This window comes from Podarcis pityusensis (genome assembly GCF_964106645.2).
Source record: "Podarcis pityusensis genome assembly, chromosome: 17".
Classification (NCBI taxonomy): Eukaryota; Metazoa; Chordata; class Lepidosauria; order Squamata; family Lacertidae; genus Podarcis; species Podarcis pityusensis.
In genome coordinates, this window is record NC_138042.1 from 4062992 (window position 1) to 4089973 (window position 26982).

General features: G+C 48.2%; 1 protein-coding gene across 3 annotated transcripts; it reads left to right on the top strand.

Moving 5' to 3' along the window:
- SRPK3 (SRSF protein kinase 3) lies at nt 1-26938 on the top strand. 3 transcript variants are annotated; one of them, XM_080987446.1, is made up of 17 exons: nt 1-98; nt 339-426; nt 3656-3792; nt 4345-4453; nt 5661-5748; nt 7997-8084; nt 9408-9514; nt 10764-10929; nt 12408-12433; nt 14305-14376; nt 16117-16270; nt 17028-17306; nt 18013-18110; nt 18832-18939; nt 22550-22619; nt 22820-22912; nt 24682-26938. In XM_080987446.1, the coding sequence occupies exons 1-17, from the start codon at nt 56-58 to the stop codon at nt 24864-24866; spliced, it is 1911 nt and encodes a 636-aa protein (XP_080843572.1). In that variant the 5' UTR covers nt 1-55; the 3' UTR covers nt 24867-26938. The 3 variants fall into 3 exon arrangements, with proteins under 3 accessions (XP_080843572.1, XP_080843574.1, XP_080843573.1); XM_080987448.1 differs by lacking the exon at nt 14305-14376; XM_080987447.1 differs by lacking the exons at nt 1-98; nt 339-426 and adding an exon at nt 2938-3259.
- The last annotated feature ends 44 nt before the right edge of the window (nt 26939-26982 follow it).

The window sequence follows — 26982 nt, forward strand, 5'->3', positions numbered from 1 at the left end:
GTGCGGTTGGGAAGGGGGCGGGCCACGCAGGCGCAAGGGGCATCCCGGAGCCTGGATGGAGCTCACGGGGGCTGGGGGGGCCATGAGCGGCAAGAAAGGTAAAGCGGGGGCGCGCGGCTGCCCTTCAGGTCTTGGGGGCGCGTGCATGGGGGCTGCAGATAAATCCTGGGTGGGGGAGGCAGTTGCATGGGGAGGAAAGAGGGGGCGGCGGCAGGGGGGGGGGCTTTCCTCTTGCACGGTCGGTCCCTGCTGCTGCTGCTGCTGCTGCTGCCATTTGCAAGCTTGCCTAGGAAACTTTTGCAGGCGGAGCGCTAATTCTCCTCCCTCGCGTCCCCCAGGCCCGGGGAGCGGCCGCGGCAAAAAGAAGAAGCATAAGAAGGAGAAGGCGCCTCCGGCCCCGCAGGCAGAGGGCGAGACCCCCACGGGGTGAGTGGGGCGCCGAGCGCATCTTACCTCGGGGGGAGGGCGGCGGCGGGAGCGACCCTGCCCCGTCGGGGATGCGTGTGCGAGTGAATGCGGGCGAGAGGTCCTGATTCTGTAAATTGCAGCTCCCGGGTGTTGGGGGGGGGGATTCTCCCCGTTTAGAGGAAGCCGGCATGACTGAGAAGGGGGGACGGACAGGTTTGCGGAACAGGTGCTGGGGAAGCCGCAAGGGGAGTGCGGGGCTGGCTGCGGCTTCTCAGGGCAGATTCACACGTGCATGTTCGGAATCGTGGCTTGAGTGGACGGGCCAACACGGGTATCAATGCCTAGAGCGCCCCGCTTTTCGGGGGAGCCCGTGCAGGCTCTCCGCTGCCAGCCTTCAGGCTGCAAGAACGCCAGTGGCATCTGTGCACGTGTAAGCGACTTTTAGTGTTTGGAGGGTGGAAATTTCAGGAAATCGGTCAGTTTCATAACACGCCTTTGTCTCTGGAAGATTGCATAGTTTGCATGTGTGAATGTCCATCACAGGTATAACGCTATGTATAATCTTAAATGTAATTAAGTGGAGGCAGTTTGACTGCAAGTAATTTGGGTGTTGAGAAGACCAAATCATGGTTATGATTTCCATTTCTCTGGCAAGGGGGGAAAATGATGATAAAGCTTCTGCTACAACTTAAAACATGTGAGCGCTTCTACATTGCTTCTTTGACATGTAAATCAGTCAGGAGAGCTGGTCGAGAAAGTAATTCAGCTTTCTGATGATGAAGGCTCAAGAACCAGTCTTCAAGGCAAAACCTGAGTAGGAGCGGCTGTGTTTGCTCACTTTAGGACCTTTACCTCTTCAACAACGATTTTATTGTGAGCTTCCGGGAGTAAGGAGCTTCTGTTTTTGCTCGTTGTTGTTGCCTAGACAAAAGCCTGTGCCATGATAAGTGTGTTAGGCTTTTAAGAGGCCTCAATTCATGACCGTGGATTGGGTGCCTTTTGCACCAGGATGGCTGTGGCAGACTAGTAAGTCCAGATGACTCAAACAAGTGAACCAATCTAGATCCCTCAATATGTTGTTGGGCTTCTACTTCCATCATCTCTTACCACTGATTGGGGCTGATGGGAGTTACGAGTCCAACAACATCTGGAGGGCCCCAGGAGAGGGAAGGCTCCCCTGAGATAAGGTAATTCCTGCCACCATCTGAAATTATTATGATTATTACTATTATTTTATGTATATCCTGCCTTTTTCCCAAACCGGGATGCAAGGTGACTTACGGATAAAATAGAAACAGGTAAAAAACATGGGGAAAACTTACTAAACATTAATAAAAGTAAAACAATTTATAAAACAGATTTATTAAAAATATAGATAATTACAATAAAAACATCACAGTGGTTCCCAAAAGCCTTCGCCTGGCAATGCAAGGACAACAAGGTGGGAGCCAGTCTAGCTTCTCTAGGGAGGGAATTCCCAAGTCTGGGAGCAGCCACCACTGAGAAGGCCCTCTCCCGTGTCCCCACCATGTGTGCCTGTGAAATTGAGTTTATTGTCTTCCCTTTTTAAGGGGAGTGCCAAAAGTGTTACTGTTAAAGGAGTAGTGCTGGTGCTGATGCCTTTTTAAAGGAATGAGGCTACCTGGAAGCCCCATCCATGGGTGTTGGAAATGGTGGTGTAGGTTACTGGGCACAGTATCTTTTTCTTGGTGCCTTTGGTGAAGGTTGCCTCTGAATCTGAGTCAGATGCCACAAAGGGGAAAAAATAGGTTGTTTGGTTCTGTGGGGAACATGCTGAACCCACAGCCTAGATCATGGGTAGGCAAACTAAGGCTCTGGGGGCCAGATCCGGTCCAATCGCCTTCTAAATCCGGCCCAGGAATCAGCGTGTTTTTACATGAGTAGAATGTGTGCTTTTATTTAAAATGCATCTCTGGGTTATTTGTGGGGCATAGGAATTCATTCATTTTTTCTCCCAAAATGTAGTCCGGCCCCCCACAAGGTCTGAGGGACAGTGGACTGGCCCCCTGCTGGAAAAGTTTGCGGACCCCAGGCCTAGATCATCTTGCTGTGCTGATTTAGATTGCAGATGGGGATTACATGATTAAATAAAAAAATAAAAAAATATCCACATAGGAAACTAGCAAGCTATGGCAAAACTGTGCTAAAACTCTCCTCCCTTTATAGGGAGTTTTTAGTTTCTTTTCCATGGGAGAGCACCCAGCCTTGAGAGAGAGCACCTGCCACGGTTTGGTCTGGACCTGGGGCCTCCTGGTGAGCTAAGCCCACGCCATGCAGGGCTGGCCGCTTCCCCTGGCCGGTCTCATCCCGCTCCCCTCGCCCAGATTCCATTCCCATCCTGGGCGGCAGCTGCCGGGGGCCATGGGGCTATTTTTAACCCCCCGCCTGCCTCTGGTGTCTCTGTGCACATTTGGGCTCTGGCGGGGAGGAGGGTTCTGAGCTCACAAGGTATTAATTCCTCTTTTACTAAGGAGGGGAGCATGTGGACAGATAAGGTGCCCAGCTGCCGGCATGCTTTGCTGAGGCAGTCTTCTGTCTCCATCCCAGGGCCCGTCACTCCAGCCTGGCTTTCACGCCAGAACCGGCAGCTCCTGCCCAGATCTGGGAGCTTTGCTCTGAGGAGTATCTTCTCCCTGGGGAAGGCGTCAGGAACAGAGCAGGTCTTCTCCCCTTGCCCTCCCCCCAAATACACACCTTCCTTTGACAAGAACTGGAAGATCAGCAGAGAAAAGGGTGCCAGCTAATTTCATTTTATGCTTGGCCACGAATCGCTTCCCTGTGTATCTTTGGAGATGGGGGAAACGATGCAAGAGGGACTAGGAGGCAGTAGGTATGTCTAAAATTATTGTGAAAGGAGGGTAGTGGTGTTACTTTATTGTGCCATTGATGTGCATGGCGTTTTACAAAACGATATAAACCTAAAAGAGAGGTCCCTGCCCTGAGGGGCTTACTCTCTGAATTTTGACAGAGGGGGAGATGGGAGGTTTAAGAATATGAGCAAATAAAAGTTACAGTTCCTTAAACTTTCTGTTGGGGTGAGAATTAATGCCCATGTGGTTCGTCCTCTCCAGAGGTGACTCTCAGGTTGGAAGCAGGCAAAGGATAAACAGCTGCTTACAGAAGCAGGATAAACATGAATTAAAAAGTAAATGACATAATTGGGAATTGAGATGCTCCTGACAAGTCTTTCTTTCTCCCCCCGCCCCCCCCCGGCCAACTCTTCCAGGCCACTGAGTCCCTCCTGCTCAGATGACGCTCCAAGCACCCCTCCAGTACCCCCCTTGCCTTTCCCCGCTGTGATCGGAGGAGGGCAGCTGGGATCTGATGACGAGGAACAAGAGGACCCCCGAGATTACTGCCGAGGTATTTGGGCAATGTGGGGAGTGGGGCAGGCTATTCTTCCCCCAAGCTGGGACAGATTAGGGGCTTTCTGTTTGGAATTGTAAGTGAGGTGGGCAGTACCAGGTGCAGAGAGCAGATAAACAAAGGAAGACTGCATTGCCTTCATACCCTCTGCTTGTTGAGCTTCTAAAGTTGCTCTTGTTTCCAGCAAGACAACCCAGAGAGCTAGACCCTTGGTCTGGTCCAGCATAGCACTCTTCTGTGCCCCTAAAGAATAACAGCAAAACTGTTCAGTGTCTTTAGAAATTGCCCACATGCAGTACTAGAACATGGGTGAGAAACCTGTGGGCCTTCCAATGCTGTTGAACTACAGTTCCCACAATCCCTGACCTTTGGCCAGGTTGGCTGAGGCTGATGGGATCTGTAGTCCTCCAAATGCTGTTGGGCCAGAAGTAACCCACCCCAGCGCTAGGTGCTCCGTGGTCCAGGGTGGCGATTGTGCTGGGCCAGGACGTTCTCTGTGACTCTGGCAACTGGTATAACTAACCTATCTTCCCCTTGTTGCCTTGCTAGGTGGGTATTACCCGGTAAAGATTGGGGACCTGTTCAACGGGCGCTACCATGTGGTGCGGAAACTCGGCTGGGGGCACTTTTCGACTGTCTGGCTTTGTTGGGACATTCAGTGAGTATGGCAGGGTGGGGAGGCTTCATTTCTGTCCCCTACCAGAGAATTAAGGAGTGAAGGCTAGTACAATGGACTTCACTTTCCTGAAAAATGGAAAAATCAAAGGCAGCGTTTTCTAACTGGCCAGATTATGGAGCAACAAAGGGAGGCTATGTGAAGCGAGAAATAAGGGAGGAAGAATTAAGGGAAATGGAAATACTCAGGAAGTGATTTTTATACCATATGCAGTGGTACCTCTGGATGCAAATGGGATCCGTTCCGGAGCCCCGTTCGCATCCTGAAGCAAACGCAACCCGCGTCTGCGCGTGCGCTGGTTGCGATTCGCCGCTTCCACACATGCGCGTGACGTCATTTTGAGCGTCTGCGCAAGTGGCGAAACCCGGAAGTAACGCGCTCTGCTACTGCTGGGTCGCTGCGGCGCGTAAGTTGAAAACGCTCAACCTGAAGCACATTCAGCCCGAGGTATGACTGTACTGTAGATTCCTAGCAAGGAGAAGAAAAAGAGAGGAATGTGCTGAGGGCTTATATGGTCATGATTGTTCTGCTGCTCTTGAGGGCTAGAAGCTTGCTTAAATTTAAACATGTTGTCATCGTAGTTATTAGTTTGCACAAAAGCCCATTTGAGCCTTTGGAACCACACATTGTGATCATTTTACCCAGTCTAAGTCCTTAGCAGGAGGGCTGATAAGGTTGGAAATGCAAATCCAGAGGTTATTCACAGGATTGCAGCTTTTTACCTGTAATTAGGTATTCCAAAGTAGCCAGCGTCTTCAGTAAGAGGCAATGGGGTGGGGGCAGAAACTCAGCCTTTCTTACCAGGCTGCTGATCGTTAAGTACAAAATAATTGATGGGCATAAAGGGATTGCCTAATCTGTGTTCACAGATCCTGGGAAGACCCATGAGGATGGGGAGGGGGGGTCCCTGAGTGTGTGTGGGACAAGGAGAAGGGTGGGCATGGTAGTCAAGTGTCTTAATAGCAGAGGAACTTGCTGTTTCCTACTGCGTAAATCGTTAAGTATTCCCACTTTGCTTTTATGAATTTGTTATTATTTTGTAATCACTACTATGTCCTTAACTTGTTTTATCTGAGAAGTCTTGATGCTCCTGTGGAGATTACAAAGTGGGGGGCAAAATTTAAAACAAAAAGTGGAAAGGGGGAGCCAGGACTAACCAGTCCTTTTCTTCTCTGTCTCCCCCCGCAAGGCGGAAGCGTTTTGTGGCCCTCAAAGTGGTGAAGAGCGCTGTGCACTATACAGAGACAGCCGTGGATGAGATAAAGCTGCTGAAATGTGTGAGTTGCCCTCCTTGCCCATCCCTTTCCCCAGTTCTGGGGGCCCTGTAGAAGGAGTAGTGATTAAATAAAAGGAGACGAAGTTTGTGAGATTTTGGCATACTTGGAACCCCTTCTGCTTAGGAGCCCTGAGCCATAAACTACCAGTGCTCATGTGTATGCCGCTCTTTATTATTTTATCTGATCCCTTGGACAGCCTAGGCTTGGAGTAGATGAAGCACCCCTACCCTGGATCCATTTGCTCTGTTTACTATCTAGATCCCACCCTTTGCTGTCAGACGCAGTGTCTTCTGTTCCCTTAGCCAATCTAATCTGTTTCTCTCCATATGACCTGGACTACAACTTCCATCAGCCCCAGCAAACACTGGGTGCTGGTAAGGACTCATGAGAATTGCAGTCCAATATGTCTGGAGGGCATCCTGGATTGGGAAACAGTGTTCAAAACTCCCATTGTTTTAGACATATTTTGCGACAGGGAATTTCATTAGCGCAAGCAGTTTCTGAGCTCTGGGCGCAGTACTGCACCTAAGATTTCAGATTAAAACTGCAGAGTGGAAGGAAAGGAGGAGCTTTTTCTGCCTCCCCACTTCCAGCTACCCTCTGAAGACTGGAGAAGAGACCCTCTTAAGAATATTAGGGGGGGTGGGCAGGGGAAGGACTAGACCATGTGAAAAAGGAACGTAATATTTTAGTTGCAGTTCATTCATTTTCAGCTTTGTGTTCTTGTTCTAAAAAAAGCGTGCCTAGACATTTTGTTGTTGCGTCCATAACTTAGGTTTAAGGTGCCATTTAGCACCTAGCCTTCATATCTCAGTTTCTAACACTGTTAAGAAAGGCTGCCTTAGAGCAACGTGAAAAGTACGAGTCTACAGGAGAGCCGAATCTCAGCTACCTGGAGCAGAGAGTTTGGTTTGCTACTCTGACATTTGAAGTAGATTCCTAATTAACATTCCTTCTTCCCCATCCCACACAAAGACACTATTTCCCTATTCTAAACAGTGTTTCTTTGTGGAATATTGTTTGGAAATAATAATGGATTTGACAATTTGGTTCAACGTCTGATGCCCGGCTATAGGGGAGCCCTTGCCATGGGCATAGCCAAGGGGGACAGCTCCCCCCGCCCCCCGATCAAGTAATGAATAGAAATATTTAATTAACTGACCAATCATGTCATTTCTGCCCCCCTAAAAAAAGTCCTGGCCCCCCTAACAAAAATCCTGGCTATACCCATGGCCCCTGACATCAGAAATACAGTGGAAGTGTACCCAAGTTGGGGTTTTTTTCAGCTGTGACATCTATGATTTAAAACAGCTTCCCAAGGATGGTTTGCCTGGCTCTATCATTGCTCACTTGTGGATAGGCAAACAAAGGCAGTTTTATTCCAGGGAGCTTTTGGAGACTTATCACTCTTTATGCTGGTTCTGCCTTTAGGGTTTTTAAAGTCCTTTTTGGACTGCTTTGTGGTTTTACTTATTTCCCCCCCTTTTCTATAATGTTTTTATTTAGATTGTAAATCTCTTTGAGTGGATCAGGTGGGATATACAGTGGTACCTCGTCAGGTTACATATGCTTCAGGTTACAGACTCCACTAACCCAGAAATAGTGCTTTAGGTTAAGAACTTTGCTTCAGGATGAGAACAGAAATCGTGTTCCGGCGGCGTGGCAGCAGCAGGAGGCCCCATTAGCTAAAGTGGTGATTCAGGCTAAGAACAGTTTCAGGTTAAGTACGGACCTCCGGAACGAATTAAGTACTTAACCCGAGGTACCACTGTAAACCCTGAGAATATTTTTTTTTAAGTATGATTGGGATTGTACAACTTCATAGTGCAGTGAGGGATTGGACTCCCTCACATTAATAAAAGCTCGCTACGCTTTGAGTACCAGCAGAGATTCTATTGTAACCTACCCATTCTTCACACGGGGCCTTTTTTATTTCTAGGGAGTATTTAAGCATGCCATACTTCACCTCCAGCCACATAGGCCCCACACATCTTCCTTCAAGGTGGGTGGTGGGATTTCAATTAGGAGGATCTGGTTGGATCAGAAGCCTGGTCAGTATCAAGGTTTCTTGGAAGGACCCACCTGCTAGAGTGTCCTGCTAACAAGTTATTTACCACAGATGCGACATCTCTACATTTTTTAATCTCCAGGTTGGCAACTGGGGAGGGTGGGCCGTTTTGACCCAAGGGCTTCTGTTGATGACTCTGATCTAGGATGTGTCATTTCCCCCCTTTTTTTTACTTTCCAGGTGCGAGACTCTGATCCCTGTGACCCCAAGCGTGAGAACATTGTCCAATTGATTGATGACTTCAAGATCTCAGGGATCAATGGTGTCCGTATCCTTCCACAAGCAGGCCCAGAAAACCATAGGTGCTCCTGTTCAGATTGTTAGGAGCCACTATTGACTTCCAAAACTATGGTTTCTGAAGGTATCTCTTGGGTGAATGTCTAGGTCAGGACAAAGCTTTCTCTGCTACTTCTTAGACCAGAATGGTGTGGTGGTTTTGTTGGGGAAACATTCAAAGAGCAGTACCAAATTATTCATACAGATAAAAAGTTAGCATATTCGGCAGAAAGTTGATCTTGCAACCTGGTTTTATATGCTCAGGAATGTTTTTTCTGCGGGGGAGCGTTCAGTCCTGCATTCTGCCTCCTGCTATATGACATGATACAGTCCAGAGACAGTTGGAGCAAGCAATGAACTTTCTGTTTGGATCAGGCCTATGAGGATGGACATAAACAGTTGCAGTCTGCTTCAGATGATTGTTTTATTGTTGGACAGAGGCACAACTGTTGTTAGGCCACACCCTCCAGGTCATGTCACTGTCGGAAAAGAATCATACATTGGCCTGAGATGAATTGCAATTTATTTTTGCTGGGAAGGTGTTTTTCCTCTCCCCCCATGATGGGTGTTTGGAATGTTGCATTTACTGTAGCTGTTCAGCGTCGCAGGAATCTATTGGCTAGTAGCTGTGACACTTCTGATGATGACCAGAACCTTCTCCAGTATGCATACACACACACACACACTATGACTTTTTGAGAGCTTAAAAATAAAAATTGGTGGCTGTGCTCATTGCTATTCCATTTTTCGTAGGCGTTCTCATGTAGCCTCTTAAAAAATAAATGGTAAATAGGTGAGGACATGGGAAAAGCCAGCAAGGCTACCTGTGCTCTACAATTCCCTGCCACATTTAATGAATAGTTCTGTTTCTGTGTTCTGGCTGTGTGCTCCCACAAGCCTCAGCTGGCATGGCCAGTTGTCAAGGATGGTGGGAGTTTCAGTCCACAACATCTACCTTATTTAATTAGACACAAAGCAGCAAGCATGCAGTCATTCCCTGCAGATAATGCTACTCCTGCTATTGAATGAGATGTTCCGGAAAGGAATCCCAGTTTTGTCATCATGTGGAAAGTTGCATGGTTTTCACACAGTGGCCAGTTGTCAGTAGGTGAATGTCTCAAAACATCTGTATTCAGTGTTCTCCTCCTCACTGAACACTGGCACAGTTTCTCTTCCATATCTGATTTTAAGACATTAAAAACACCACATTAGTAATATGGGGAAAATGAGGGTTGTCATAGTGTTCTGATACATCGCTCAGACCTAGGAAAATCATTTTAGCTTACTGTGTCTCCTTGACTCGACCTCTGCCCAGATGTCTGCATGGTCCTTGAGGTTTTAGGACACCAATTATTGAAATGGATCATCAAGTCCAACTACCAGGGACTTCCTATACCCTGCGTCAAGAGCATCCTACGCCAGGTAAAGAGTGGATTTATTTTAAATCCAGTTGGGATCTGTTTGTAACATCAGGATCATTTCAACCCTTCTTTATTTAGGCTGCTTAGATTTAGGTTACTTGTATTATATTCAAAATCACTGGGAGGTTGAATCAAACAAGCCACACAACTTGAGCAGAAATGAAGGTGTCTGTATGTTGGGGATGGGGGTATCATATGGTTGAGTTCTTTCTGGAGTATAGTTTTAGACCACCAGTGGGATATTGCATGTTGTATTGCTTTCCATGAAAGAAAACTCCAGTCTCTGCATATGGAAAGCTAGACCAGTGTTTCCCAAACTTGGGTCTCCAGCTGTTTTTGAACTATAATTCCCATCATCCCTGATGGCTGGTCCTGCTAGTTAGGAATTATGGGAGTTGTAGTGCACAAACAGCTGGAAACCTCGGTTTGAGAAACACTGAGCTGGACCATTGAGGTGAAGGCTAGACTAAAATCCATCTTGATGGGAGGGGATTCAGGTGAACAGAGGAACATGAGTCTCTTTGTTGTAGAGAGGCTGGGGCCTAAGGCAGTCATTCCCAAATCTAGTCCTAGAGCCAGTGTGGTGTAGTGGTTAAGAGCGGTAGTCTCGTAATCTGGGGAACCGGGTTCGCATCTCCGCTCCTCCACATGCAGCTGCTGGGTGACCTTGGGCTAGTCACACTTCTTTGAAGTCTCTCAGCCCCACTCACCTCATGGAGTGTTTGTTGTGGGGGAGGAAGGGAAAGGAGAACGTTAGCCGCTTTGAGACTCCTTAAAGGGAGTGAAAGGCGGGATATCAAATCCAAACTCCTCTTCTTCTTCTATCTAGGGGCTGATATTGCACACATCCTTCTGCTCTTGAAGAGGGTTCTGTATCTTGAGCACATGCACACGGTCCATGGTAGTTAACAAAATTCCAGGCTCTGAGGTTCCCAGTACAGTGGTACCTTGGGTTACATACGCTTCAGGTTACAGACTCCACTAACCCAGAAATAGTGCTTCAGGTTAAGAACTTTGCTTCAGGGTGAGAACAGAAATCGTGCTCCGGCGGCATGGCGGCAGCAGGAGACCCCATTAGCTAAAGTGGTGCTTCAGGTTAAGAACAGTTTCAGGTTAAGAACAGACCTCCAGAACGAATTAAGTACTTAACCCGAGGTACCACTGTATAAGCTCTGTAGTTCCTGATACCACAACCTCTGTACTCGGAAACCCTTGAATTCTCCCATTTGATCATGCATCTCCCTTCCCAGGTATTGCAGGGCCTCGACTACCTCCACACGAAGTGCAAAATAATCCACACAGACATAAAGCCAGAGAACATCCTGCTGTGTGTAGATGAGAGTTACGTGCGCCGCCTGGCAGCTGAGGCCACTGTTTGGCAGCAAGCTGGGGGCCCGCCCCCCTCTGGCTCTGCAGGTAAATAGTCACACCCTCCCCATGTTCTTTTAATCTTTATAGTGGCACGTCTTCTTTAGAAAGAAGAGGATAATCCCTGGCTCCATTCTCCCGCCTACGTTAGACAGGCAAGACCAGGGTTGGCAAGTGGAAAAGTTGGAGACTTTAGCAGGAAGTTAAGCAAGCACCTCTTTCCAATTGACTTAATAACTAATTTTAGTGTAGTAGTGCCTGTGTTTGCATTTACTGAACTGTGACTAAATTTTAAATACCCAGTGAATACCCAAGACACCTCTACATCGTTCCATCCTTATTACATACATCATGATTATTATCGGTCTATTGCGATGTTTAGCTGGTGATATATCGCAGTGTTGACAACCAAGTATCGCCCAACCCTACAAGACATATGGGTGAAGTTTGATTGCAGGAATCAGAGTAGTAGCAAGAGAGCCAATAATACAAATATAGTGATGCTAAATAAATCAAATTGTCCAGGGAATCCTTGGCAAAGCATAAAACAGGAAAAACTTTGACTGAATTGTGGAGTGCGATAGAGGAGAGTCAACTGGGAAGATGTGCAGAAAAATTGAAGCTACAATGGTTCATAAAAGGCTAGGCCCCTAGTTGGCAACTATTTACTGTTTATTTACTACTTTAATACGGAGATTGGCAGGCATACACACAGGGTTGCTTCCTATGTTAATCCTACTCAAGAGTAGATCCACTGAAAATAATGGACCTAACTGAAGCATAGCTCTGTTAATATAACTGAGTTGGATATAACCTGCACTCTCCCTTTGCAACTGAATTGTCAGAAAGTTGCACCGCTCTTGCCATCACTTTTCCCACCCAGACTCTTGCCTCTCTGACTCAGCAGATGGAGGACCCGGCTGGTGCAGTTGCTGATCTCCAGACAGCAGCCTTAAACATAGTGCAGGAAGAGTGCGTGTGTGCATGCACATAATTGAGTAGAGCAGCTCTCTCCAGTCTCCCTACTTGTCACAGAAGGCCACGGCTGTGTGTCACTCCAGTCCATGGATAAGGAACCTGTGACCCTCCAGATAATGTTGGACACCAGCTCCCATCAACCGCAGTCAGCATGGCTAATGGTTAGAGGTGGAGGTTTAGAGAGCAGCTCTAATGAGTATCTGCACAGGAACTCGAGATTATGCTAAGGATCTCCAGAAGTGGTGACTGCACATTCAAGACCAAGCAGGGTAGACTTGTAGGATGATTGATGGGAGGAAAGGAGAGGGCAAGAATCACAACATCACTCTGTGGGCCATGGACTACCAGCCATGGCCTAGAATGTCAATCCACCCTCACTAGGGAGCTTGGCTGCCTCCCACATCCTCTCCCCTATATTTATCTTCACAGCGTTACGGATTGTTGTTTGTTTGCCTTAGACTTCCTGGCTGTTGGATTCTGGGAATCATTTCTGTCTCTTTCTCTCCCTCTTTTCTCTCCTCACTCCATCTGTGCACCTCTTCCCTCAGTCAGCTCTGCACCCCAGGAGAGCCTGGTAAGTCTCCTCTTGGTGCCACTACCCCTTTCAAAGGTGGTGGAAAAACTAAGTTTAGAATTGGTAATTATTATTGTTGCTGTATTCTGTGGCCTTGTGTGGATGGATGGGCCTCCCCCTGCCCCCTGTTTTGCAATTCGCATACAAGATTCTCATGGTCACACCTGTATTTACCAACAGTCCAGGCTTAACAGGACCCAGCCACAGACAATTTTTCACATGTGCCAGAGATGTCTGCAGCCTTTACTGGATACAAAAACAAAGTGCAGAGAGAGGCAAGAGCTTCACAGCCTTGTGTGGGTTGTACTTTGTTCTGTGTGGCACACAGTTAATTTAACTGTGGCACTGCCCTGCAGTGTGAGAATGCACCTGTGCATTGGCCTAAGCCTCTCTTTGTGAGGGCTCACAGCTCAGCAGAAAAGCACATGCTATGCAGAAGTCAGTCCCTGGCATCTCCCATTAAATGGAATGTTTAGCAGATGATGGAAAAGGTCCAGGGAGCTGCTGCCAAGCGGAAAAGCTGATACTGAGCTGGAAGCACAAAATAGTCCGACCTGCTCTAAGGCAGTTCCCCGTGTTCCAGTCATTGTGCCTGCCTGGTTCCAGTTGTGTCACTTCAAAGAAGGGCAGAAGTGTTCATGGGAAACATAACGTACACAAATAAGGCAGAGACAGCATTGCAAATTCATTTTTCATTTTCATGTAGCACACACATTTGATAGATAGACAGATTATCCCAGAAAAGTGTACCAGATTTGATTCCTCATTTCTGAAATGTCCCCATGTTGGGACTGGCTGAGGACTGGCTCTTGTCCACTTTTCCAAGATTGCACTTCAACTTGTAAAACCATCTGATGATTTCCAAAGACTCTGCACTCTCTTTTGTGGACACTCCTTGCTTACCTGCGCTGCCTGTCACACTTCTTTGGGTTTTTCTCTTTGGCCTTTATGTAGCAAATCCCAAGCAGGGACAATGCACTCTCGATTCTGCCTGTGCCAGTAAGGGGGACAAGAAGGCATGCAAGTGTGAACACAAAAAAGGAGAGAGTTTTGGACCAGGGAAACCACATCTTACAGCTAGCCTTAGAGAAATCAAGCAAGCCAGTTCTTTTTTGATAGTCCATCAGAAGCCAGCCAAGAGGAAATGCAACCAGCTTGACCACTTGCTTTCTTACCAGACACAAAGCTGCTACAAGATAGAAGTTCTTTGGTTAATGCAGCAGAGTCTTGTGTATTTTGACTTGTTCCCTCCTTGCATTTTCTGTACAGATGAGTCCATATCCCAAGTGCCATGATGCCAGTATGTTGTAACGTGACTTCTAGGTGCACATGTGAAGGGGATAGAATATTATTATTCATTTTATTATTAAATTTGTATACCACTCTTCATCCAAAGACCTCAGGGGAGTTCACAGCATAAAAATAAAACATTAAATACATAATAAAAACAAGAACAAAACAAACACTTTTAAAAGGATGTGTGATGGTAATCAGCCAATACAGGTTTATGGGCTTGCATGTAGATAAAAATCTTTCCTTAAAATCGCATAATTCCTGACTCGGTTCTTGCTGTTGCTGCTGCCCCATTGTTACTCCTGATGTTCTGTTGTGTTAGTGCTGGATAGGGCATTGGTTGTTGCTCAGCTTTGCTGGAAAGACAAAGGGTCATAATTCATATGCTCATCCCATAGCATTTAGTTGTTTATTTTGCCCACCCATCTGCCTGCTTTATTTTTCCACCTTAAAAACACCAGTTTGCATATATCATCACACAGAGAGAGAGAGAGATTTGCATCCCTTTTTGCTTGTGGAAGTGCAAGATGGTGTCCTCTCGCACACCCATTATGGTTTCTTTGTCTTCTCATTCCCAGTTGCTCGCCCTTCATGCCTTGTGTGTGTTCTCTGGAGTTCATGCTTCTGCCACCGAGCACACCCTTGTTTCTGTACGTCATTTATTTGTTCCTGCACCTGCTTTTGCTTTAACCCAGCCAGGCCTAACCCAAGACATTTTACTACAGGGGTGGCTAAGCCTTTTGGGGCAGAAGTCCAGAGTGGCCCATGGCCACCCTCTGAGGGCTGCATGGTAAAATGGGCACGGCCAGATCATTACTTTCCTTCCAAAGTAAGGCTGTTCCTTTATTCTCACAGATTCATTCCACTGGTAGTTTCTTTATTTTCTTCCATTTATTTTTTAACTGATAATGTGTTCCATCCAACGTCGGGCAGTTCCATTCCTTAATCTCTCCAAACTCATTCTGTTCATTTTTTTAAAAAAAACACCCTTATTTATTTCCCCTTATTATTCCTTCAGAGTCCCTCTTTTCCCTCCCAGATGCATCTCATTTGCAATTAATAGGTGGTGCTGACTTTCTTTCATTTCTGTTGTTCCTATTCACTTCACTTCTGTTCACTTCTGGCTGTATTACAGTATTTCTCCCATTTTGATTTCCCACATTGAGAGATCATTCGTCATTGGCTGCTGTAGTCATCACAGTGGGATAAACAATGCAATCAGCCATGCGCAGAAGGAAAGAGAATTGGTTGTTAATGGGTAGGGCTGTTAATGGTGCTCCTGGAAGCACTGCTTTAGAAAGCAGTGAGGTGCCTTAGGGAAGCCCAGTTGCAAATACCCAAGTAAAGTTAAGGTTTTTAGAGGCTGGGTGGCCATCTGTTATGGATGCTTTAGTTGAGATTCCTGCAGTGCAGGGGGTTGGACTAGATGACCCTCAGGGTCCCTCCCAACACTATAATTGATTGTGGGGGGGGTGTTGGGATTTAAGAGCTACAATGCCTGCAAGCCACCCAGAATCTCACACACACACACACACACACACCGATGCTTTGCAGGATCACAGCAGATGTTGGGCCCCAATATTTGAATTGTGCACAATTTTCTTGACACCCCTAAATATATTATCAGTGAGGGACCACTCTCTTCTGCAGTTGGTCTGGCCCAGCTTTTTTATAGGCCCAACCCTTGCAGGCCTCAGCCCCTCCTCATTCTGACCCTTCCCTTACATTTGGCTTGTGCCTTTACACAAGTCCTTGTTTCCATGTAGGACTAGTGTTCAGTGAGGTGTTTGAGCCGTAGCACTGAGGTGGGTGCTCACTTGAGTAAAATGTTCCTGCATAAATAAATAACTGCACATAGAAAACTTAATGTTTTTGGGGGAAGGGCCTTGTCCATCTTGCCTTCTTCCTCGACATGCTAGTTTTTGTGTGGCAGAAATTATTTTGTTTGGGGTAGCATTTCAGGTAGGAGAATCCCCGTTTGTAACCAGAAACAGGCTGACCACTAGGCCTCATTTGCTCACTTGCTCTTGCATCTGCTCTTACAGATATGTAATGCCTTTCTTCTTCTTCTTCTTGCTACATCTTTCTCCTCATTCATCCTTTGCCCGCCCCCATTTCTTTGCACACAACTACTCTCTTGCAAGCTGTGTGTTTTGCTGTGAAATTGCACCCCGCTGTTTTGGGGTTCTGGCACTGCCCACTGACACTTTGAGTTGCTTCCTGGTGATTCCCTTGGTTTGTTCCTTCTCCTTCTCCCCTTCTCTACCCCAAACCTCAGGGCCTGCCATGTGGCTCCTTTGCATGCTCCCCCCCAACCCCCGCTCACTTTCCCATGCAGCCCTGGAATTGTAAGTAACAGGGCTGTGACATGGGGTCATCTCATCTCCCAGAATGGGAAGCTTTCGAAGAACAAGCGGAAGAAACTGAAGAGGAAGCAGAAACGGCAAAGTCAGCTCCTGGCAGAACGGCTCCGGGACCTTCAGCAGCTGGAGGAACTGGCGACCCTGGCAGCAGGAGATGCCAGCGAGCCCACAGCAGATCCAGGTGAGGTTGGGAGAGGGAAGTCAGCTGCTGTTGGGTGCAGCTGGTTCTCTTGTGTGGTCAGGTCTGGAGGCTTGACACCCCCCCCCCCAGTCTTTGCATACTTACTCTCACACCCTTTTGTGCAGCTTAAAATATTTGAGCTTGTGCCCCTTCACTGCCTCCCCTACACTTGTACGCTAGCATTTACATTGCCTGTTGTTTGTTCCTGGCATTTACATGGGTCCATTTCACGTGCCATCAGAATAAACCATAGTTAACGTTTTATTGTGAATGTACCTTTCTAGGCTGCTGTTCTCCTCCCTCCTAGTGCACGGAGGAAATGAAGGCCCCTGGCTTAGCGTTCTGTCTGAACCAGGGATCTTACTCTAAGCAACCCATGACTAGTAAGCTAAGAACGAATATTGGTTTATCATTGTGGTTTGTTTGGAGCAAAACAAATGGCAACTCGGTCGCTGGCTGAAATGTAATGTTAAGCCCAGGGCTGATGGTTTGTTTCTCCCCAATGCTAGCAAGAAGCAGCAAAGTGGGTCCAGTTGCCTTGCAGTAAATAGGTTTATTTTTGAACATTTTACAACCTGACTCTTGAAATGGGATGTAGTCACCTCCTGATTCTTACCTTTTTGGTGCCCTTTCACCTATGCCTCTCCCTTCAGAAACATATAATGCAACTCTCTTTCTCCTTTTCAATCAGTGCTGTTCACAGCACACTTTTTTATGATACCAGGGAACCCTGACCCTCCTCTTTCTTCTTCTGTAGACCTGCCTGACGGAGCTCCCATCATGGTCTCCACAGCTGGGGGGACAGAGCCCTCAGGGGGCTCTCTCGCTTGCAGCCCCCAGAGTCTGACATCATCTTCTGGTTTCTACACACACAATGCCTATGACAGCTGCAACGGGCACTCTCCACCTGGCACAGCCAGCCGCCATTTCAGCCCTGACTCAGCAACCTCCGGCTTCTCAGGGTCCCTCTTCTCTGGCTCAGCCATGTCAGGTGTCTCTAACCAGCGGGAGCGTGGAGGGCTTCTCTCCCCCAGCAGTGAGTATCTCTCATGGGTTTACAGGGGCAAGATGACAAAGGAGCCATGTAGGCCCAAACGCCCAAAAGCTGACTCTCCCTTTGGCCAGCTTTCTCTCAAGTTGTGATAGCAGAGGCAAACCATTCTTCTTAATTAAAATTTGAGGCATCCTTCAGTCTTATCACTCCAAATAATTAATTTTAAGGAGAATCACCTGTGTGTCTGTATTAGTCACTGTTGCGTATCCTCCTTCTGAGCTCAGGTCATTCTGGCTCCATTCCAGATTTGTGTAGGGTTTACTCCTTAGCTTTTTCTTCTCCTGAAAATATCCTGCAAGCCAGTGAAAGTTTAGGATCAGAGTTTCCTTCTAGATAGGCTACCTTCTTATGTTGACGAGCCCCGTCTGCCCCTCACTTCCCTCTTCAGCACATGCAGAAACTGCCTTATTGACTGCTGTACCCACTCTTGGTCTCGTCCACTCAATCTGCCGGAGCCTGTCTTTGCATTGCAGGGGAAGTTCCTAACTCACCAGGGGTTGGAGACCCATCAACTACCCTCACCTGGTTTAGCTGGCCAGTTGAGTGGTTAAATTTGAATAGCACAACTGTTAGGCTAAACCAATTGCTTACTACCCCTTCAGCATCTGTGGATGTCCCATAAAAGTGGCCTTGAAGGACTGTTTTGTTTGTTTTTCACCTGATTCCCTGCCCTGGTCTGCCTCTACAGCTTTTGGTACCTCTGAATTCCTAGTGAACCCCTTGGAACCTCAAAATGCAGACAAAATCAGAGTGAAGATAGCAGATCTGGGAAATGCCTGCTGGGTGGTGAGTTATTGGAGCGCATGTTGCTCACACCTCCTGAAGGGAGCAGCTCTGGTGGGGCTGTCTGTCGCATGGGGAGTGGAATGTGGTGGCTGCACAGAAGAGACTGGGAGCATGTGGGCTGTTCGGGGACTTGAAGCTATGGGCACCCTGTATTTCCCACGTAATGTGTATTTCTGCATTTACACTCTACACAGTTTTTGCTTCAATTTTTAATTATTTGTGCTGTGGAAATTTAAAAGAGAAGAGCACACACACACACATTTCTTTTCAATTGAAAAGATTCTGAGCATCTCAAGCTTCAGTGGAAGGAAGCAAACATATTGATGTGTTTATAATTTCAACATGTCCAGCTTTTAAGGTTCTTTAAAAAATTAAATGAGGGCTCCATATAGGGAGTACATGGATTGGTATCTTGGGGAAAGCTGCCAAGGAGGAAAAATTACATGGGATTTAGTAAGGAGTGGCGATGGTGGCAGTGGTCTGCCTTTTGGAAGGTACATGTGGGGTTAAATAGGGCTCTGCTTTTGGTGAGCAGCGCATATATGCTCTGGCTTAGGAAATGGTAGTCACAGTGGGAGACACACACTGGATTGGCCCACAGGGCGGCTGTTGAAGAGAGCATGGGATGTGGGTTCTACATGTGCACATATGCGCAAGAGAGCATGTCCGTACGTACATAGGTATGTCACAGGGATGTTCCTCACACTCTCAATTTCCTCAGCACAAACATTTCACGGAGGACATTCAGACTCGCCAATACCGGGCACTGGAGGTGCTAATTGGTGCCATCTACAGCACTCCTGCTGATATCTGGAGCACAGCATGCATGGTAGGTTCACGGGGCTCCTTCTGCTTCTTGTGCCATATTCTGGTGGTGGTGGAGCTTGATGTCGTTTGGGGTTTTCAACTAAAAAACATGTCCACAAATGTGGTCACCATCTCGCCATTGGTTAAGCATATTCTTTTATTCTGGCGAGTCCAAACCTGGAGATGGGCAATGTGGGGTCTTGCTGACCGTGCACTGAATCGCAAAGGCACTTGACTGTCAGTCACAATGTTCATATGGAACTTCCAGCTTCAGAGGCATAATGCCTCAAATTAATACTTGTGGCCAGGGAGCTAAAGCAGGAGGGAGCTGTTGCACTCATGCCCTTCTTACGGGTTCCTCGGAGGTATCTGAAGGGCTGCTGCGGGAGACAGGATGCCGAACTCGATGAGTCTTTGGTGGGATCCAGCAAGGCTCCACTCAAGCTCTTCTGCTGAAAAGCAGCAAGGTCCTTCCCTGAGGCTTTCTGGGTTCGGACCAAACTAAGCCTCCTGGTTTGGCTATGCAAGGCTTTGTTTTGTCAGAATTGAGTATACACTTCCAGAGTTAACGCTAAATACATTACTTCTGGTAAATGAGCCACCATAGCCGCGAGAGGGCCATGAAAATTATGTCCCAGGCTTTTTAGACTCATCTACCCGTGTACTATCTGAAACGAAAGGGGCGTGAAATATTTTGGCATTATTTTTAGCTCTCCTACCCTACTAAAAATCAGGCCTTCCCTTTTGTCAGTGTAGTGACTGCTATTTGTCAAGATACCTCCCGCTTCCTTTGCAGGCTTTGCTTGTGTGGCTGTGTGCCAGAATGAGCTGAATGTTAGGTGGTTAATGAGATATAAATATACTTCCTTTGTTGCCAACTCTACTTACAGTCTAATAACCGCACATTTAAAATCCTAACACAAAACAAGTACTTGAACCAAGCACACTCTTTAGAAACTTTATGCTTCTGACCTTTGCCCTTCCTGTGCTTTGCCATTTTATGCTTCTTTTGAAATCAGTCTGCCTGGGCAAAGGAGGCGTGGCTTTTGGCAGGGACCCGGCTCCACCCAGCAGCTCTGGGGCTCCTGAGAGGGAACCCATTTGGCATTAAGTTTAAGAGGCGCTGGATACAAGCCCCGCTGGAACAATCGGAAGTGCACCTTAAGCCTCCTGACCGTCCCTTTGCAGCTCCATCTTTACCTTTACCTTTACCCCCCAACCTGATGTCGTATAGCACACTGCGTGTGGGCAGGGGGACGTGGCTTGGGGAAAAGTCTGGCTTGCCCGTCTCACAGATCGTCCACCCTGAGGCTTCTTTAAAATGGCTCCTTGTGATGTTTTTGTCATGCAATTAAGTCATTCCTGCGCGATTGCTTTCAATGAAGTTTCCTCCAAAGCTGGTGCAATTGCCGGAAAAGAAAAAGTTTAAGCTGCTTGGGATACACAGACGTATACACATACAGTGGTGCCTCGCAAGACGAAATTAATTCGTTCCGCAAGTTTTTTCTTCTTGCGAGTTTTTCGTCTTGCGATGCACGGTTTCCCATAGGAATGCATTGAAAATCAATTAATGCGTTCCTAGGGAAACCGACTTCAGACCAGGTCCGGGGACAGTCTGTCCCCCGACCTCTTCTGAAGGCTGGGGGGGGGGGGACAAGGGCTTTTCTTCCCACCCACCCCAGCATTTTAAAAAACCCCGGGACAGCGGAGGGCTTCTCCGCTGTCCGGGGCGATCTTAAAATGCTGGCGGGCGGCATTTTAAAATCGCCCCGGGACAGCGGAGGACTTCTCCGCTGTCCGGGGCGATTTAAAAGCCCCTGGGAAGGCAGGCAGGGGGGACAAAGACTTTTGCCCCCCGCCAGCCTTCAGAAGAGGTCCTGGACCTCTTCTGAAGGCTGGCGGGGGGCGAAAGTCTTTGTCCCCCCCGCCTGCCTTCAAAAGCTGTCCGGCCAAGGCTTCGCGGACCTCTCCGCAAGCAGCGGCAGCACTGCCGCTGCTTGCGGAGAGTTGCCGGCATGCCGAAGCCTGCGCGCGCTGAGATCAGCGCGCCCAGGCTTCGCGGACCTCTCCTGCCTTCAAAAGCCGTCCGGGATAGCGGGAAGCGCTTCCCTGCTATCCCGGACTGCTTTTAAAATGCTGGCGGTGGGGAGCAAAGCCTTTCGGCCCCCGCCAGCCTTCCTGGACCTCTTCTGAAGGCCGGAGGGGGGGGAAAGGCTTTGCTCCCCACTGCTAGCATTTAAAAGAGGTCCCCGGAGATTTCCCTATGGGCTTTCGTCTTGCGAAGCAAGCCCATAGGGAAATTCGTTTTGCGAAGCGCCTCCAAAACGGAAAACCCTTTCGTCTAGCGGGTTTTCCGTCTTGCGAGGCGTTCGTCTTGCGGGGTACCACTGTATGTAATATGTATAATCCACAATTTCTTTGCACCAACATCTTAATATCAGCACGCGGTAAAAGCTGATAACGCGGATACTTCATGACTGTGTGACGAATAAGCCAGCCCTGCAAGACCCTCACACTCTAGGAATGGCTCCTTCTCTGTTCTGCCTGCCTGAGTTTGATACATGATAGAACAAATATTCAGATGTCAGTCATTGGTTCTGCCAAGTTTTCATGGCAGGGTGTGTGTGTGTGTGTGTGTGTGTGTGTGTGTGTGCGTGTGCTCATGCGCATGCACAGCAGATGATTCCCTTTGCTTCTTAGACCAGTGAGTATGCCAGCTCAAAAACCTCCTTGAGAGGGTCAGGCAATACCACATTAGCATTTCAGGCCTTGGGCTTAGCCTTCCTTGCTGGCCTGACTGGCTTCCATGTACCGTATTTTTCGCCCTATAGGACGCACTTTTTCCCCTCCAAAAATGAAGGGGAAATGTGTGTGCATCCTATGGGGCGAATACAGGCTTCAGGAAGCTCTGCGCAACCCTTCACGCCGGGCTCCGGAGGGTTGCGCAGAACTGCCTGCGTTCCGAAGCCTCGGGTGCGCTGAAGAGCGTGCGGGCTTCACACAGCTGTCCACAAGCCTGGGGAGACCGGTGCGGCTCCCTAGGCTTGCGGATAGCAGGCTGTTCTGGGGGCTGGGGTCGGGGGAAGCTCGGGCTTCCCCCACGCCAGCCCTGTGCCTGGGGGGAAAATAATTTTTTTCCTTTATTTCCCCCCCCCCAAAAAAAACTAGGTGCGTCCTATAGGGCAGTGCGTCCTATGGGGCGAAAAATACGGTAGTTCCCACCTTTGGCCAGAGGTTGGCACTGGCATGCAGAACCACCTAGGTCCTGATGTTTAGCTGATCTGAAAAGTCACAACGGGCCATGGGGAAGAGGAGAGATTTCTTAACTGAGAGCCAGCCCGCCCATGAAGCATCTGCCTTAGGTGGCAAAGGTGCAGGAGGCAGCACTCCGCCTGCCCCACTGCTTCCGTTGCCACCAGAACACCACCGTCACCAGGTTTCGACGAGAGGGAGGTGTTCCAGTGCACAGCATTGCCACTCGTCTTCCCCCCTCTGGGGTAGAGAACTCAAGCAGCAAGGGCTTGTGGAACACTGCGTGTGGGTCTGGCAGAAGGCAGCCCATTCATGTGGTGAAATAGGATGGGCCACCCCTGCCTTAACTGCATAACCTGATGATTCTCTTTCTTTGACAGGCATTTGAGCTGGCTACTGGCGATTACCTCTTTGAACCACACTCGGGCGAGGACTATACCAGGGATGAAGGTAAAGAGCTCTCACTGGTTGAGCCAAATGAGGATGCTGTGTATGAGGCCTGCCTAGCCAGCTGGGCTTAAATCTCTCTGTGTGCTCTAATCTGGAGGCATTGTTGATGCCAGAATTTCACAAGAGGCCTGCTGGAACTCTGGAGGGGGGAGAGACTGGGACATGCAGACCCTGATGTTCCCTCCTCTTTTGCTTTTCAGATCATATTGCCCACATTGTTGAGTTACTAGGCGATATCCCTCCGCACTTTGCTCTTTCCGGGCGCTATTCGCGCGAGTACTTCAACAGGAGAGGTAAGTTAGGGAATGTAGCCTCTCTGGGTTGCGAGGATGTTGTTCCAAGTGGATGCTTCCACAACACATCCGTATCATGCTCAAAGGCTGTCAGGAGGAATTGTGAGGGGTGGGGAGAGCATGTGTGTAAGAGAAGTTGACAACAAGAAGCTGAAGGAACTGTGTGATCATGACCACTGAAGGAAAGAAGTTGTTCAGGCAGCTGAGATTTTGGCCAGAAAAAAAACAGGTTTGTGGTGAAACCTAAGGCTGGGAACATGTCAACATTTCTGGGGGGTCATTAATAGGTTCTGCCTACCCTGCCAGTGGTAAATGTCATGAAGGTCGCAGCATTTGTTGTCTGGGGTGTCCAGAATCAGGCTACCTGCATGCACAAGCAGCCTCTTTCGCAAGTGGCTGGTCATTTAAGTGCAGCCCACATTCTCCATTCCAAGTAATGTGGAACAACTTTTGTTCATTTGGACTTGCCCAACTTCTCAGTGGGATGTACTCTGCACTTTCAGTCTGTCTGTCACCCACACCTGCCACCTCTGGCAGCCACTTCACCTCGTCTTCTTTAGCTAGACAAGGTTCACAGGTTTCAGGTGGGCACCTACAAACAGCCATGAACAGCTAGTCTTTTGTCCTTCTTCATTAGGGTACAAGAGTGTTTGCTGCATTGCAGAACTCTGTGGTCCCTCAACCTTTGTCATCAGTACTAAGAGTATCTGGGTAGAGATTTGGGACTGTTGTTGTTTCTGCATGCCTTTTTTTGCTGTGTCCACCTGTCTGTTCTTTTTCTCTCTTTGCCCAGTTGCTTCTCATTCAATGAATCTGGCCACTGATGATGTTGAGGACCATTAGATGGAGGAGAGGTCTAACAATGGTAGCTAAATGGAGCCTCAGAGTACAAGACGCTGAGTCAAGAGGGCTGCTACCTTCATGCCCTGCTTTGGGGCACCCTTTTTTAGCTGCTGTGGGACAATGAATGGGCACTACATTGGAGGAAGCTCCTACAGTTTAGCCAGCTTCTACTAATTACATACTTTTCCTGCTCCACAGAGAGAAACAGCATGAAGACCCACAAAGGGTACAGGATCTAGAAGTTTACTGCACACTCTGTTTACTGCATATTAAATGCCCGTTTTGATCATACTCATGCTTTCACTTCTGGGAGGCTGGGCCTCTCCCCAAGAGTTGCAGTGTGGGTGTGCTGTCAGTTAGACAGCAGCAGGGTGGGATTAATAGCATAACTACCACCACTCTGGGCAATCTTTCCCACACCAAGCCCCTCTATGACAATATATTAAGAGGTAAAATGTGATGATTGGGGCTTATGCAGGATGATCCCAGGGCCACATTGCATGTTCTTTTCAGAACTGGTGTATGTTTCCCATGTAGTCTGTCTAACTTTGGAACAGGTGGCTGGCCTGGACTGGGATTGTACGCTGAGATCTCAGGAGCATAGAAGCTGAATGTGGCTTTGGGCATCATGTTCCACTTCCTGAGGTGAAAGTTTCTAGCCCTTGTACTGTGACAACACAGCTTTAGAGTGTGTGAGCAACGCCTGTTGAATATGATGCCCACTGTTCAATAACTCTTTGCCTATCCCCATGACTAGCCAGGCCCAGAATTAATTTCACAAAATAAGAGATAAACCAGGCACGAGTTTGGTTTTCCTTGGTGCAGAATTTTCATTTCATTTTACTTTCCTCCAGTGCAAAGTACACACAGCCCGAGATGGGGTCTCTCCACTAACCTTGCCCTTTTTGTCCTCCTTCCTTCCCCAGGGGAACTGCGCCACATTAAGAATCTCAAGCACTGGGGCCTGTACGAGGTCCTGGTGGAGAAATATGAGTGGCCCCTCGAGCAAGCAGCCCAGTTCACGGACTTCCTCTTGCCCATGATGGAATACATCCCAGAAGAACGCACTACAGCCTCCCAGTGCCTGGAGCATCCGTGGCTCAACTCTTAAGGCCAGGCAGAAGTCCAGACGGACTGGTTGCTTGAAGGAAGCAGTCTTCTCGCCTGCACAAGATTTCCTCAGCATGGACCTGGTCCCATCACTGGAGTTGACAGGCAGGGGGGAAGGCTGTCTCCCCCAGCTCCTCCCCTAAGTGGACTGCATTGCAGAACTGGAGGCAAGAGGCTCTTCTCTCTGGCTGATCACAGTGGAGAAGGGGGAACTGTAAAGCAGGACTGGAACCCAGGAGCCAGGTTCACTCTGTGGTCATTTCTGAAGCACAGCCAGAAGATTCCCACAATCCCTTGCTGACTCTTTTCCTAGAAGTTGCCTTCTTGGGAGGTCTCCATGGCCACCATCTCCACGTACCCTTGACTGATGCGGTTTGACTTTTAAGAATTCATTGTGGTACTTCCTTGCCAGTTTCTCCCCCTGCCCTCTGCTCCCCATCGTTTCTAACTGGTGGGCAAAGAGAGTGGCTGTGAAGCTCCCAGCATATGTGGGTTTGAGAGAGGCTCAGTATGTGAGCAGAGTGTGAATGATGAAAAGGAAGAAGTGCATGGATGTTCTAGCAAGAAAGCTGGGAAGGGCAGCTCTTTATGTGGTGGCAGAGAGACGCGGCAGGTCCTGGCTGGTGCCCCTACCCTGTCCAAATTTCCATGCCAATGAATTGCAGGAAAAGTGACAATGAATGTGTGCAAAGTGACATGACCGTGGCCTGGAGGTCCAGCCGTGGCACTGTTTGGAGGGAATGAGAGAAGGTAGCTGATGCAGGAAGCAGTAGAAATGTATAGGCCGTGGAGGTGAAAGAATTCGTTTTTCTGGCTTGGCTGTCAGCACCTGATGTCTCTGCACTTCACAGGCATTTGCAGGCAGGTTTCTGCCAGCAACTTTGTGGTTAAGAGTTGAATAAATGGGCCCCTCCTCTACCCCAAGAGTCCTTTGTGCGTCCTTTCCCCTGCTGCCTAGGCATGGGTCATGGCCCTTAACATGCTTTACTTTAGCCAGGAGTTGCTCACAAATTTGGTATTCTAAGAATCTCAAAAGTTTTTTAAACAAACAAGTTTCTAACCCTTGTCATTGCTAAGGAAAGATTTTTGCAAAGGGAAAGTCTCTAAGGGCAGCTTTCAATAGCTGGGATTTTTTTGTATGTTGTGAAGTCTCTTCTCCCCCATTTCTAATTGTCTTTTAGTCCTATTTTGCCTCCGTTTCCTTTTTCACTCCAGTTTGAGGTGAATGGGAATCATACAATTTCACCCACTACCCTAGCTGGTGGGAGAAAGCAAGCTAGGGGTGTGTGTGTGTGTGTGTGTGTGTGTGTGTGTGTGTGTGTGTTTGTCTGTGTGTCTGTGTCTTTACCCACCAACTACTCCCCACAATGCATATTTTGGAATGGCTGGCATTGTTGCTCTCTCAAACTGCTACAACAGCTCCCGCTCCCCCCCCCCCAACGTTTCCGGACACTTTTGCTACCTGTGGTCAGTTTTCATTATTATAAGGCAGAGTGTAGCTGCTCCAAAAAGCTTGACACTGTTCCAAGCTACTTTTGTGCCTTTAGGAAGAAGCTTATCTACTGTTCGTGATGAAAGATTGAATGGTGTGGGAGTGCCCCTGTAGCATTTTCCCCAAAACATTTTGGGTTCAGAAAAGGAGGAACCACAAGCAGAGGAAAGACACAGAACAGGAGGAGGAGCTAGGCTTAAACCCAAAGTCCCAAGTTCTGATGCCTGTCCCATGGCTATAGCGCTGGAACCCAGAAGTTGTGGTTGGCTCTTGCATTCTGCAGCCTCATACTATAAAGGGGGAGGTGGTGTTGGGGAAGCCTCCTAGGTATGGCAGACAACTGGTCGCAGTACTGCCCAAGACTGGTGTCTTTAAACCAAAGTTGTGGTGCAAGAGAACTGGGCATAGGGGGAGGGAAGCAATACTGTTGCCTTGCACTGCAGTCTCTGGAACAAGAAACCCTGCCCTTGCTTTAGGGTGTTGCCCATGTTGGGGAGTGTGTGTGTGTTTGTGTGTTTTGAAGGCCCTTCTACTGTTCCAGGGATTTGAGTTCAAGACTTTTCATTAAAACGTTTGCAATAGCCTCTGCCTCCTCCTCCTTTCTAAGGGCAAAGTTGGGTTTAGG

Bases quoted from the DNA above. Each gene is read 5' to 3' on its own strand.
- SRPK3 (XM_080987446.1), top strand. From the start codon at position 56: ATGGAGCTCACGGGGGCTGGGGGGGCCATGAGCGGCAAGAAAG. The intron at 99-338 runs GTAAAGCGGGGG...CGCGTCCCCCAG, and splicing joins GGCCATGAGCGGCAAGAAAG to GCCCGGGGAGCGGCCGCGGC. The intron at 5,749-7,996 runs GTGAGTTGCCCT...TTTACTTTCCAG, and splicing joins AGATAAAGCTGCTGAAATGT to GTGCGAGACTCTGATCCCTG.